At 38.1% G+C, this 15164-nt stretch overlaps 1 protein-coding gene across 9 annotated transcripts in view; it reads left to right on the top strand.

Moving 5' to 3' along the window:
* LOC129729863 (uncharacterized) overlaps positions 1-15164 on the top strand; it is a 55008-nt gene that overhangs the window by 10726 nt on the left and 29118 nt on the right. For 2 of the 9 annotated variants that reach the window (XM_055688722.1, XM_055688723.1), the window contains exon 1: positions 202-1681. The exons of 3 other annotated variants lie outside the window; for them this stretch is intronic. In XM_055688722.1, the coding sequence (XP_055544697.1) occupies positions 1607-1681 (75 nt within the window). In that variant the 5' untranslated portion in view covers positions 202-1606. Of the gene's footprint in view, positions 1-201; positions 1682-8084; positions 8900-10026; positions 14300-15164 lie in introns of those variants that run through there. 4 more of the 9 variants (XM_055688727.1, XM_055688719.1, XM_055688721.1 and 1 more) reach the window with 4 other exon arrangements.

Raw genomic sequence — 15164 nt, 5'->3', positions numbered from 1 at the left:
AGAAGAAAGGAAGAAAGGAAGAAAGGAAGAAAGGAAGAAAGGAAGAGAGGAAGAAAGGAAGAAAGGAAGAAAGGAAGAAAAGAAGAAAGGAAGAAAGGAAGAAAGGAAGAAAGAAAGAAAGGAAGAAAAGAAGAAAGGAAGAAAGGAAGAAAGGAAGAAAAGGAAAAAACTGGATGAAGGAAGGAAGGAAGGATAGTGAATGGAAGGAAGGAAGAATAATTAATGGTATTTGGTTATTTTGTACTTTTTTAAAGAAACCGGAGGTCGTTATTTTGTGTTTTAAAATAACACTTACGGATTAGTTTTGCATTTTGTTAATACACAGTATTTTCGAATTGTGGTGAATATCACACTACTGTTTATCTATTGCGGATTTCGACCGCAAAGTTGAAATTTGGAGAATGCACCATTGGAATAATATGATTATATTAGTTTACTCGACCAAAATAGAACTTATTTAATAAAAATTTTATATTGAAAATTTGTACAGCACAACACTGATGATTGCATATTTTCCTTTGTCCCACATAATTAGAAATTCTCTCTCTGATCTGTATAAAGTGTACTGCTATTCGGTACCAAAAGTTACACAGTTTGTTTCTCAGGAATTAATTAGAAGTGTCTTGCTGCGAAAGTTTATTCTAAAGCAACATTGTAATTTCCCTTTGGTTGCCTTTTCCCTTAGGTTGGATTTTCGAATTGATTGCTGCAAGAACGAAGGGATTTCTTTGAAAACTAATCGTGTGAAAAGTCTTTGAAGAGGGACAAAATTCGTCTCCTTTCCTGTTATTAGATTTTTATTTTACACTCCTGTAGCGGAGCTTCGTTAGAGACGTAGTTCTACGTCAAAACCGTGTGACTTCCGCGTAAATTTCGAAGTCCGCGTAAGTCCTGAAATTTCTGAAGAAAATTTCTCTTGTAAACACTTGTTAATAATGTTTGCTATATAACTTAGAAATAGACTAGCGATTTTAGTGTACCCTGAAGTCTTTTCTACGCGGGTTATTTTTATGCGTTTTTTTAAACGCGATGTTGTTACAATAACGCTGATTATTTCTAAGCGATTTGGAAAATTATTTGTACGCGGTATCAAATAAGTTTAGTATAGGTAAATCTAATCTAATCTTTTAAACGCGGTACAATCAACCGCGTAGAAAAGACCCCAGTGTATATAAATACGTTTGACACATATCTTTTGAACCATTTGATTTAAATAATATTCAACAAAAGTTGGGATAACCTTCTTCAAACGCAACGAAAAGTATCCAAATCAAATCGGCCGTAAGTGTATTCCATTGAATAAATGCAATTAAAATTAAAAAACTATTTTCAAAAATAATAACTTATTTGGTCTTTCATGTTTGTTCCACATCCAGTAGGCTATTGTAATGTCTGTCACTTGTTTAATTTTATTTGCTGTGATTGTTTTCTGGATTAAAAGGTGGTTGACAAGAAGAAGAAATAAACAGCTTCACTGGAAACGTAATTAGATCTAAAATAGAGGAACAATCTCTGTGGAAAATACTTCAATGAAAGTGTGCAACCATTTGCTTATTGTTTAAGTTGCTTTTGAGAGCGACACTAGTAGCAGCAAAGAAAAACCCAAATGAATTTTGGAATGTTCTCAAATATTCAATGGATATTACTTATTCTGTTTTATGAATGCACCAACGGATACAAGGTAAGTGCAGACAGAAATTTACTGCTGGGCAACAGATATAGGTACCGGTAGGAATTTTATGGGAAACACTGTTCCCTTGAAGTAGCGAGTTGCTTCAAAGGAGCATTGCATCGGATCTAACCACATCCCAGTTCAAATTCAGTAATGCAGGTTTTTCTACTTATTGATACTTTTAGGAAACTCAGTAGTTTACAGTGTTGCTAGAATAACGCAATGGTATTTGAAAAGCACAGGGTGAAAGAGATTTGAAAAAGGCTGTTCTGAATCCGGAAATAGTGTAAAATTGATTTTGGTTGCCAATAATGCATGTGTACCGATGGCAACACGGATGAAGTGTCGAGGCATCGTTCGAGTGTCTTCACAAAGTACCGGTTGCATACAGTCTTACGTACCGTTCTGTTATTGTTGAACTTTCCGATACTATCCCATAAAATGCAACTCGTTCCGGCTTTTATATGCGCTTTCTACCAATATGAAGCGATCTGAGCGAAGCTTACCCTCCACGGTTTGTTTCACGCGGCCGACTCTCCTTTGCACATGCTGGAAAGTCACGACGGAATGGCCGTGTACCGACACAGCATAGAGGATTCGATTTTTCTTTATTCTACCGCACCTGCCGTTTGGTGGCTTTAGACTAGTGACTTAGCCAGAGAGAGAGACTTTTTCAATTTGTAGATCTCTTGCTTGCCCGGTCACTGCACGACTGTTGGCTTGCGAATGTTAACATATTTACCACATGATTAAATTTTAAGTAGCAGTTTTTATGGCGGAAAACTATTAGGAACTGTAATTGATTGTATGCTATCGAAGAAGGGATAAAACATAGCGTATCGTTGCTTTCGACTCGAAACATAATTGAAACGATCCGGTGGCTTTGGAGACACGTTGACTCTTGGTTTTGGCCTGAATCGAAATTGAATTAGTCGTACTTTATAAGTAGAACGAGCATTGTTTGGTATTTATATAATATTTTTTTAAAATTTAACTCATGGCCTTTACAGTTTGTCGCTAACCCTTCATTATTGCTAATGCTGACTCGTCTTTGACTATTTTTGATTTGAGACAATCATTTTAAAAGCATCGTCTGCGCAATGAAAGTGAAAAAAACTAGTAATCGCAAAACTGTTGCAGTTACCGCGCTGTGGGCGAACAGTTTTTTGCTGCTTTTTGTCCCCTCCACCTCCCATTCTAATACCTCGGATTTGAAATTTATCCGGTTCTGATTCGCTTGGTTTTCCGCACCAATCGTGAAAAAGAGAGCAGCTGAACAAGGGAAGTCTGAACATAAAAGAAAAACTTTGCCAGTTCCTTTCGTTTCAATCCTGGCATTTAATCACTCAGAAACTGTCACCGGTCGCAGCAACAGAAGCAGCAGTAGTTGCTCTGACCATCAAAAAAATGAATCACCAAAAGCATAAAAATAAATACGAAAACAATTCGTAATTTCTTTTCGCGCGGCCAAAATGAGCAGCAGAATAAGCGTTTGCCGCAGGTTTCATGAATGGGGAGAAAATGGGAATATTTCAAACAGGAAAATGGAACAGTTTCGGTTGGTTAGTTGAACAAAAGCAAGTTTCTCCGGTGGATTTTTTTTTGTTGATATACCGACCGACCGTGGGCAACTCTTTCATTAACAACGGTGTTTTTCTTCATGTTGGTCATTTTGCAGAAATCCGTCATGTTTTCGTCCTTGAGTACGGGGAAGAAAGGTACATCAGTATACATTTTCAAACCCTTGAGAAGTAAGCAGAACTCGGTGTGGGTGGTTTTTGGGCTTGTCGTTGAAGGAAGAATCAACCAGATGGACTTTTTTTTTTAAAGAGAACAAAACAAAACATATAAAGTGTATCGTCAAATACAGTGGAGGTGCGCAATATCATGGCCAAGATGAGTGACATGAAACGGAAAAAGTTGCCTATTGCTCCGGCGAGAAGTTGAACGAAGGGACGAATGTCAGGTTGGGCTGCAGCAGGGGGATGCGAAATGAGAATATTTTTTGGTCAGGGCTGGAAATAAAACGTTACACGAAACAATAAAGGGAAAGTGATACGCCGGTTATGAAGAGCATTGTGCCAACGAGGATGCTTTTCTGCTGCATCTGGTACACGGAGGGAAAGTGGAGTGTTCTGTTTCTAGATTAAAGTGCGTTGATTAATTTTTTTTGTTGAAATACATAAAGAAAGTTTCTGCAATGTATTTTTATGCAAACCAATTCAAGAATCTGCAATCAACTCTGTTTTCGAAATATTTGAAAACAATGAATCGGTTTTGAAAAACAGGAAAGCAGCACAAATATAATACTCCTAAAAAAATAATGCACAAGATAGGAAAAGTTGGGAGAATTATTCATCTAGGTTTACTTTGTATAAATCCCAATTTCCACCCTGAGGTAATATGAGTCATCCTCGAGGTATACCAGTAGTTTTGAATTTCTCCATTTTATATCAAACAATCTTGTTTATTAGAAAATATCATATATAAATTTTATTCTACGGTAATATCAAATCGAAAAAATTTAATTTCATTTTGCTCGTCATAATGGAATAGACAAATATGAAAACGAAATATAAAAATTGCGTAAAATCAATTTGCTTACCTTTTCATTTACTTCAGCCTGTTTAGTTCGAAAATCATTGATTGAATTAATTGAACGGGGAAAAATCTGGCAACACTGCTGCAAAAAGGAAACATATTTTTGGATTCCCTAACAACCAGAAAAATCTTAAAAATCATTTGTTTTGTTACTAAGAAATTTTCTAATGAAAATGATTGGATAAGATATGGAGAAAATCAAAACTTTGGTAAAAATGGTATATCTTGAGATTGACTCATAGTACCTCGGGTAGTAGTTGTTTCTTACGTGAAATTTTCCAAGAAAAACAACAAAAATGGCTGCATCTGCCGAAAAATAGAGATTTAGTTTTAAAATACAGAAATAACCTATCTGGCAACACTTCTGGTCAAAAATTATATTTTTCTGGATCATTTGGTTTATTTTCTTCGGCAATTGTCTATCAGTAAGGGCTGATAAAAATCATTTTCACTACCGGAATTCTGTGAAAACTACAACAAATCTTTTCCTGCGAGCTGTCATACTCCGATGAAATAATAAGCGCATCACGCGCATCGTTCACGGTCACGAAACAAAATCTTGTGAAAATCTAACCAAATGATACTCATCGTTCCTTTGGTAAAGTGAAAATGACGTTATCAACGTGACGTTTGTTGTCGTTATCATGATGGAACGCTAAAATTTTTTTCTAATTTCTTACTATTCGTGTAATGCTACGGTACAGGATACAAACCGAGTATACAACATTACAGTCCACAGAATGGTACTCAGGATAATGAATTTACAGAAAATTTGAAACGATGAATATCAAACGGACACGTTCTGACTGCACCCGACGGGTGACTTGGCTTTAGATTTTTTGGAATATTGAAAAAACGAAGGAAGAGATAATAAACATTGCATGAAAGCGAAATATTTTCTTGTGATGGTAGAAAAACTAACTGACCGTTTATAGTGGCTATTTTTCATTTTCTTGCAAAAAAGCTCAATTTTTTCAACTCTGCCATCAGTATTTTTCTACACTCAAAATATTTTTCACCTTATTGTTACGACAAAGTTCCAATACTTATTCATTTTCTGTCATTTTGCATGATTTATGAGACAAACATAACGTTTACGTGAAAATCACATGCATACCTTGGTTTATCACGTACCATCTACGTGAATTTGACAACGTCAAACAGGATATATTGCGTAAATTCTCTGTCCGAAAACATCCAGAAATTAAAATGGCGAAGCTGTTGTCGAAGAACAGAAAACAGAATGTTCCGATGGCTAGTAGGTTTCACACAGCTCTGAACACAAACATCTGCAGCGGACAATAACTTTTGTCGGTCAGTGTCGTAATATTTATCAGTTTTTATGTCGTTTCATTCATTTACGAATTGACGAATTTGAATACCGGAGATATTTATAATTATGCAATATATTTCGATAATATCTGAACACCATTCCCTATCTCTTAAGAAACAGAATAATTAAAAATTAAAAAGGTGATAGCTATCAGATACTCTAATGCTTTTCACTTTACCAGTTGATGAATTCTACTTGAAACTCACATGAAATGCATATGGCTACTGAATAAGATTCAAAGGATAATTCATTTCACCAGGTCACGATGAACTGATTGTCATAATCACGTAGATTCTACTTGAAAACGACAGTGGAAAATATTCACGTAACTTTTCCGGTAGCTATAACGTGATGAATATTCTGAGTGTACGTCTATGTATTGTGAGGAAAAGGAAAAGTCATCACGGTTGTGTTCAAAGCGACTTGCGATCGTAGAATTACATACAGCTGTTTGTTACAATATTGCATACATTGTTGCATTCGGTAGTGACCGTAAGTGAGAAACTCGAAGCAAATTTCACCTTTACATTAATCTTTTAATGATAGACGCCAGGATTTTTTTCAGCGTGGAATCATCACTGCGACCAGAGGTTGGATCTATTGTGACATTGCCCAGGTGTTTTCTGTACTTCGCACTTCATATTATTGGCAGTATCACTATTGAAATAAATGTTACGCTCTCATTCGTGCTTGTGTGTAAGTTTTACCTTTCCGTTTCAAGCTTACTCTGCTCTACTATACCGAGCCTCTGTCCATCCTAATAATATCGTCCAATACAATTCCCTGGAGAGAACTTTCATACGTTACTCACACCAGTTTTATAATAATAGGGACTTATTTTTGTTAGAAGGAGAGTCAACAGGGGTACTGTAGAATTCAGATTGAAGGAAAGGTATGTGGTGGGGAGCCTGAGAATAAACCCATCCTTGGATAACCAAATGGCCTGATTCTACTAAGATTCGAACCAACGACCATCTGCTTACCAAAGCGGACTCTGTAACCTTGCGGCTACGAAGCTCCCCCGACGCCAGGATTACGATAGACTGTCTAATATCATCACCAATGTTAATAGTTTTTGAACAATACTGATAAAATAATTCTCTGAAAATAATTTGGTGGCCCTAAAAAGACTCAAAGAGGCAACTAGGGTCGATATCATCCCGAATCCGGAAATACTTTTATAAGGTGGTATTTGGCGGTTTCTGGGTGTGTTCCAGATCGGAAGTCGCCCTCTGAATCTCAAAATAGCATCTTAAGTTGATTTCCGGCTTCTGGTCATCCACGATGTTCCGAAAATACACATATTTTAGGTATTTGGCCATTTTTGGCTGTTTTCCAGGAACCGGAAGTTCACATCTAAAAATTTTAAATAGCCGTAAATTGCTCTCAGATGCCATTTTGAGTCTTCAGCTTCAGTTGTACGTCTACTCGCGGTCGTAGCTTCGCACACAACCCTTCAGTTATTTACTAAAGTGCCGCGATACTTACCACTGACTACCGCTACTGGTATGCGCTGTAGCTACCGATGCTAATAAAAGTAATAACTTTTCAACAAAGTGTTAGTGCTCTCAAAAGAACAATTTGTTGTTCAATTTAATATCGGAGATGATACTGATCGCAGTTTTGTGCTATCCTCGACAGTAGAAAAACAGTGGTAAGCTGTTTTCACACAGACATTTGACGGCCGACAGGTTGCTGATTGCTTTCACTGTAGAAAGCTACTGGCCAATGCGGCCAAAATCAGCGGTGAGGATGCTGCCGCTACTATACTGCCGCTCATAGCAAGTCCGTCCCATTTGCGTTTTGGTGCTGACGAGAATACAGCAATTGAAAATCGTAGCGCTTTAGGTGAAATTTCGCACTCAAATGCTTTTTTAATCAAGACCATCAACAGAATTTAGCACTGCAATGACAATCCAACACTTTTGCATCATAAAACTTGCATCGATACCCAAATTTTAATTTATTTTTGAAAATAATAAGCTGGGACTCACATGCGATTACTTTTACGGTACGTATCCAGAATGATAGCAAGTCAGTCCCATAGCCAGCTGCGACCGGTGATGAAAAAACAAACTACTGCAAGTCGATGGCGGTGCTATAGCTTGCGTTTGGGATGAATCCATCGCTGGTCAATTCATAAATGACCTTCCGTGCTTTATTAAACAAGTTTTTTAGTGAGTAGCATAACACAATGTACCAACTGCGCCGCTCAAAATAAAATTAGATTTTGTTTTACGAACTAATTTCATTTTTTTTTGTCATATTGACTTACATTTTAAGTTTAGTAAAGCGGGCAATGTATGTAGTTTCGCGGGAATACGAAGATGAACGTTCTGGACGTCTGGACGAGGAAATTTTTTTTCTAATTCTAGGCACACCTTCTATTTCCGGTCATCTTCGCATTCCCGCGAAACTACATACATTGCCCGCTTTACTAAACTTAAAATGTAAGTCAATATGACAAAAAAAAAAATGAAATTAGTTCGTAAAGTGAAATGAGCACAACGGAACTCTTCCGTGATACGCCTTCCATGGGAGTTGGCCACCAACTGACGTGTCTCATCGCTTGCGCCGCTGTAGATATAATAAGTCATTATACATAGTGTGCGTAAAGAGACCACTCTCTCAGTTACAGAAAATAAACTTCCACGGGGCAGTGTGTGCAGTTTCATCGCGGCATGCTGAGATGCGGGAACACAATAGTAGAGGGTGATTCGACATTGGTCTTAGGAAGAGTTACCCTTACCCAGTAGTTTAATTGGCCAAAACACCTTGCCGGAGACAACGGAGATTGCGGGTTCGAGTCCCGTCTGGACGAGGAAATTTTTTTTCTAATTCTAGTCACACCTTCTATTCCCGTTCATTTTCGCATTCCCGCGAAACTACATACATTGCCCGCTTTACTAGATTTTGTTTTTACATTCGATACTACTGATAAATTCAAATTCAGTTTAGGTGTAGGAACTTGTTTTAAGTTTTCCTGAGAGCGGTCACACGTTCGTGACGGCGGACAGCTTCCACCTGGCAGTGGAAGCAAATATGAAAGAACACTTATAACTTAGGAAAATGTTTGCTTTGTTAAAAAAGTTGAAGAGGTTGTTTATAAGCCACGACTGCAGAGTTAACGTAGAATACGACAGCCTGTCTTATGTCAATGTATTTCTTGAAATAGGTTAGGGAATATACTCAATTGGGGATAATTAATTTAATAGTCTCTCTGCTCCAGATGACGTTCACCTCTATAGCCGGCACCGGTAACGACAATGAACAACAGCAGAAGCTATGTGCAGGTATGCGGTTCCACTTGCTGCCGTATCCAAAACAAGAATGAAATTGAATTGTTTTGAGGCTGTCTTTTGTATATAGTTGCACTATGATTTCTTAATTTAGGCAGTGGCTACGAAGAGGCTATAGACGAGGGCAAATAGTGCATTCCCCATCTATAGTATAACAGTTCAAATAACAATTTTCTGCATTTTACGATAGCGTAGATAATTTTACAACTGCTTGCTGCAAATAGTAAGACTTAAGCGAAAGATTATGTGATTCAAGCTCATTAGCTCAAAAATTCTTCAGATAAACTTTGAAGCTTAGCTGAAGTCAAAAAAGGTTAATTGTGTTTTTCAATGCTATTTATTGACAACTGAATAATTTTTTTTTTCAACATGGCAAATTTTTTATTTAGTTATGAATGATGTACAGTGATAATTAAATTCAACATGAGGTGATTTATTCGCAATTGTATATGAAAATTTTAATTGCTATACAGGTCGGACTCGATTATCCGGAGATTCGATTATCCGGAATTTTAGACTCGATTATTGCTTCTCAAGATTTTACCCCTTTTCGCCTCAGAAATAACATCTGGTTACGCCACTGCATCATACAAGTAAAATGAAGAAAAGAAATATTTATTTTATGTTCGTTAATAGCAAAATACTACTACTAGCCACACACGCTATATAGCAAGCCGTGCACACGCTATATAGCAAGCCACACACGCTAAAGACATGCACAGATACGCTAGACATGCACACTCTATAAAGAAAACCACGCACGCCATATAGTGAGCCACACACGCTATAACCATGCATACACGCGCTACAGACATGCATACACGCTATAAACATACACACACGCTATACAGCTAGCCACGCACGCTATATAGCAAGCCACACACGCTACATAGCAAGCTACGCACTCTAGCCACACACCTTTTATAGCTAGCGACACACGCTATAAATATTCACACACGTTATGTGCGCACACCCTATACACACATACGCTGGATGATGGTGGCTTCTGGCTGTATTCACCCAACGATATCTGAATTGGATTACCGTTGGTGGGGTCCAACTTAGATCGAAGGGAAGCCGAACTGAAAAAGCAGGAACTGCAGCTAACCACTACCATTGCCGCTGTTGCCAGCTGCTGATCCACGCTGCCTTCGCCTACTGCCATTACTTATTATTACTTTTTTACATGCATTCCCGGCTAACTACGTACTCCATTCTGTCGTCCTTTTTAGGAAAAGGCAGCAAGCGACCAATCAAAAGTCGACATTTATGTTTCGACAATGTTACACAATTTTCAATAGTTGAATAGTTCGAACAATCAGAATACAATTTTCTGCATTTGGACGGATGCTTAAATGAGTTTCCAGTCGATTGCTGCAGAAATGACAGAAATCGGTTGGAAACTGACTGAGTTTAAAAGTTTGAAACTGGACAATTTTCGTGACGCTTTCGATGTTTTCGGTTTTGAAATTGGATCCCTGTATTGAAGTTGGCTCCCTGTATATGTTGCCGTAAGACGTATTCTACGTCAAAACGGCTAAGTAGCGTACCGAAGTATTTGATACGACTGACAAATTCTTCAAATCGAAAGTCACGACAATAATTGAACAATTCTTATCCACGTCTTTACATAAAACACGGATAAATTACGAAAAGTAGTATTTACTAAAGAATGCTTTCAATAACAATACAGTGACACACCTAATGCGTTCAATGTCAACAAACAACAGCTGAAAGAAGCTACTTTGCTTTCAGCTAGAGCCACACGATGTAGACCGCGTAAAATTCAATCAAACCTCCTATCGAATACGATCCAATTCTAAACTTAAAGACCATAAGTTGTGGTAAATATCACATTTTTCATAATCATTAATGGTTGTGGGGTTAAATTGCGAAGATTTTTGCAATGGGACCGACCTGCGATCACTTTTGCTATGGGACAAACTGACTTGCTATTTTTCTCATAGTTCCTCAGAACGAAGTATTCAAAAATAATTGTTTTATCGAATGTAGATATAAAAAGGAATTGATTCCATAAATAAACTCAAAATTGATAAAAATGCAATTGGGACGGACTTGTCATGAGCGGCAGTATACAAAGGCAACTTTTTACTAGAGGGAGAAGTAGTGTCGCTGCACCTACCACTGATGCTGCTGGTACCCGCTGCAGTTACTGCTAAATATGGACTGTTCTAGTCGCTATCTATTGGGTTGAGTCATAAGTAATTTCGGTTTTGAACAAAAGATTCCTACACTTGTATTTTCAATCAATTTTCTTCACTCCAACCATCTAACCTACACACCATTCGATAGTAGACACTTCGATTGTCTTTACCAATATACAAATAACTGAATCGATTCAGTAGCGATCATACAACAGTGGCTGAAAAATGGAACAGAAAAGTGAGAAATATCAGTATGTTCTATTGTTCTATTACCGAAAAAGGAAGAACGCAGTACAGGCACATAAAAAATTGTGCGATTTGTACGGTGCAGACTGCTTAACAGAACGCCGATGCCAGAGTCGGTTCGCCAAATTTCGTTCCGGTAATTTTATTATAAAAGCGCCACGTTCAGGAAGACCAGATGTAGCTGAGGACGACAAAATAAAGGGAATAATCGACCGCCATTACACGACGCAAGAGATGGCAAAAGGTCATCGACAAAAATGGACAATACGTTCATACAAATATTGTTTCCGAATGTCATAGAAAAACCGAAATGACTTATGACTCAACCCAATAAAACTAACATGAGTGGTTACTTCCTCTCCTTCTTTTCATTTGTTAACGTTCTTTTTATTTGACGACTGCTCTAGGCAAAGCATGCTTTTTCATAGGCCTATTAGTACCTTCTTGGTTTTATAGGTATATAATTCTTTCGACCGTGTTAGGGAAAGCAATCCCTAAATTTGTGTTTCAACAAGGATTGGCCACTTTAAATAGTACAGTTGCTTGCATAATTGAAGCTCGACAATTTTCTAGGTTTAATTAAGCGTTTTAGTGTCGTTTAACGGGTGACAACTAAAAATTTAGATTTTTTTAGAGGCTCTCACTCCACAACAAACACGCTCAGAGAGAAATGAGAGTATGTATAAGAAAGTTCTCTCTCTCTTCTTTTGCCAGTATTTTTGGTTTTGCTTATGCTTGCCCCGTTGTGCTCAAAATGGCGTCGAAACAAGGAGCATTTCCCAAGCGCATTGTACAATTCGCTAACAATTTTGGCAAACAGTTCACGGTAAACCATTTTGAGAGCGAAAATCTTCGGGTTTCAATTGTGTATGATTTCCTGCAAACCTCAGCTATAGTCCGCTGAGAAGTTAATAGAAGACCGACCAGAGTTGTGGAAGAGAAAAGGATTTTTTTCTTTTCGTCCAAATCATGGTTCAAACCTAGTGGTTTGGCTATCAACCAAAATGTATCCCAGAACGAATGTTTGAACAACATTATGATTCTATTTCTTACAAAATACCATACCAATGAAAAGTATGTATTTTGGCTAGCTAAAATATTATCACTAAAATATTATTATTTGATCAAGTACTCGACTCCTTTTATACCCTTAATACGCAACCCAAACCCATTATCGGTCCATATTCTATGATGGCAACTTTCATTGTTTTAATAAGGCAACTTTCATTGGAGGAAGTGCCGGCATGATAAGTAAGGACTGTCCTAGTCGCTACCCAGAAATAATATGACTGGTTTCGGTAGAAGATTTCTTTTCTATTTACAAGATATTTTGTACACAATTCAACTCCGTCATATATGTTGCAAAGAATGCAACATATCAAATTCAGCTGATCAAATTCAGCTACAAAATAGGATGCCTTATTTCCTCGGTGCACAGGTTTCATACCGTTTGGGTAAGTTGGACAGAATCACACACTTCCTCTCCAACCCTGGTTCTGTTTGGCAGCAGACAGGACACGAGTTCCCTCCCTAGAACGGGTGGCTTTCGAATGAGTGTGGTTAATGTTCACGTACATACCTACATCGGTGAAGCCTATTTGAACGTGCAAACGCTGGCATCCTTTTCAGCAGGCAACTCGTGCGGCGGGAAAAGCTGTGGCACTGTTCTAATGGGTGGAAACATTATGTTGATTAGCCTCCCTCCTGCCCCGTTCGTTTGTCCGTACGTTCATACCGGTTGCAACCGAATCGTTGTCGTCGTCACGTGTGAATGCTGTGCAAGACATAACCAAACCTGGGCACCGAAGTATTTAGCTGCATTGTGTACACACATATATGGCAACAGTTTGCTTGAATGTTTCACTTGGCTGTAGGCAACCCAGCAGCAGTAACTCTACGTGGTATAACGCCTATCACTCCGAGAGTTACATTATTATCACTGGGAGCAATATTCCATGTAATATTCGCACTGATGATGAATGCAAATTCGGAGGGGTTGAGTAAATTTTTAATTATGCAACACGTACTAATGAATGAAAAATCGCCTGATAATTCGAGCTGTCGAAACCTCTTGGCTGGCGGGTGCAATTACAACTTCTAGTATGTGCGAATCCAGTGACGGTTTGTGTCGAAAACGTTTGAGGGTACCACGCATCGTTATCAATTCGGGTTTTGATAAGTCACATTTGTACACAGCACAAAACAATATAGGGTTTATATTAGCAGCTAAGAACAGAACTAGTGTAGCGATTTTATCCGCAAAAACATCCAATTATTCATATTTTTTTGACAAATTTTCACGAGAGTGTCAAAATATTTTTATGACAAAAAAAATTTTGCAGTCTGAATTAGCTTATGGTTAATAAGATAACCGTCATGTACGGATAAAATGATATTTTAATTCAGATATTCGTCACAAACGTAGACCTTTACCCGTATGAAAACACACTCGGTTGACTGTGTTGTCTTTAGTAAGCCACAAAAAAAAAAAAACGTACTGAATCCCGTAATACAATTCGGAACAGTTTTCTGATTTATTTTTCCCGCTAAGAATAGATCCCTCCTCGGGGACCGTCTGGTATCTTCCATAAAAATTTCAATCTCGCTTGTTCTTGGCGGAACCACCGGCAGGTGCCGTGGTTCATCCTGTCGGAAAATTGGTGGAATGAGGTGGATGCGCTCTCGGCTAAATTGCCACTTTGAAAACAGCTCTCTCCCTCTCTCTCTCCCGTTCTTCCCACCTCCTACAAAAAGGCACCATACCATCCTCTATTATCTCTCTTCAATTCTCGCTACGTAATGTTACAATTAGTGGCTTGCAGTAGATCCCACTTTGCCGGCGTGGGGATACGGATTTCAACAGAATTTGTTAGTCCCATTACGTGGATTTTGCTCTAGATCCTGTCCGGTAGCTGAGGTCTAGGAGAAAAAATAACTTAACTGTCCGTTTGCTGTTTTTTGGCACAAGTGAAATTTGTTGTTGGTAATTTGTTTTTTTTTTTTGGCATGAAAGGCGATAAATTGTGTTATTAAAAATGATTTCATATTAGTGAACCAGTAGTTTTGAAATGAAGCGTTGATCATTTTTTTCGCTGTGTAGTTTACGATTGGAAGTAGAGGGTGGTAGGCTGAGGTAAATTAATAACAATAACATATTGCATAATTTCATTGTATCAGTGAACACGTCCAAGGAGGAAAGGACTTCGAGGGGCTTACAAAGTCTCGTGAGGGAGTCTGCGGTTTAAAGAAGAATAAAAAACGCGAGAAAATGATATCCAGTTTTATAAATCGCTTATTTGCAGACACCTGAGGCTCGAAGCTGGTGGATTTCTTCTCTCTGGAAAGCACTTTTGCCGCAGCAGTAGACGTGGATTGGAAACTTTTGTTTAGGCTTGAAATAAAAATTGTTTTTTTTTTTCAAGTATTGGAAAAATTTCTGATTGACATTCTTGTCGGTCATGTGAATTAACTCTACAGGATTATTGAGGCTTTTACTACCTAACTTACAACTTTTTTGGCAACATCTTTAAGCAGCTTTGTGTCGTTCCGGCTAGCAGCTAATTAAAAGCCGAAGAATTGATGTAGTCAATTTATCCAAACATAGCGTTTACCATCGCTGGGGCCGATCTCAATAACAATTTCCGGATGATGGATCTGATAGAAAACGTTTCGACGGAGAGCGGCATTCATTGCATCATGGCCGTTCATTATTCAAGTAGTTCTCGCCCGCGGAACCATTGAAATTTCACCCGCGAAAAATTGGCAGGAAATGATTATTTGCTCCCTTTCCACCGCACTCCAGTGCATTGTGCCCTGTAGTACAAGCTACCCACTACGGCGGTATTGAC

Source organism: Wyeomyia smithii, chromosome 3 (assembly GCF_029784165.1).
Source record: "Wyeomyia smithii strain HCP4-BCI-WySm-NY-G18 chromosome 3, ASM2978416v1, whole genome shotgun sequence".
In the NCBI taxonomy this organism is placed as follows: domain Eukaryota; kingdom Metazoa; phylum Arthropoda; class Insecta; order Diptera; family Culicidae; genus Wyeomyia; species Wyeomyia smithii.
This window is presented reverse-complemented; position numbering and strand designations above follow the sequence as displayed.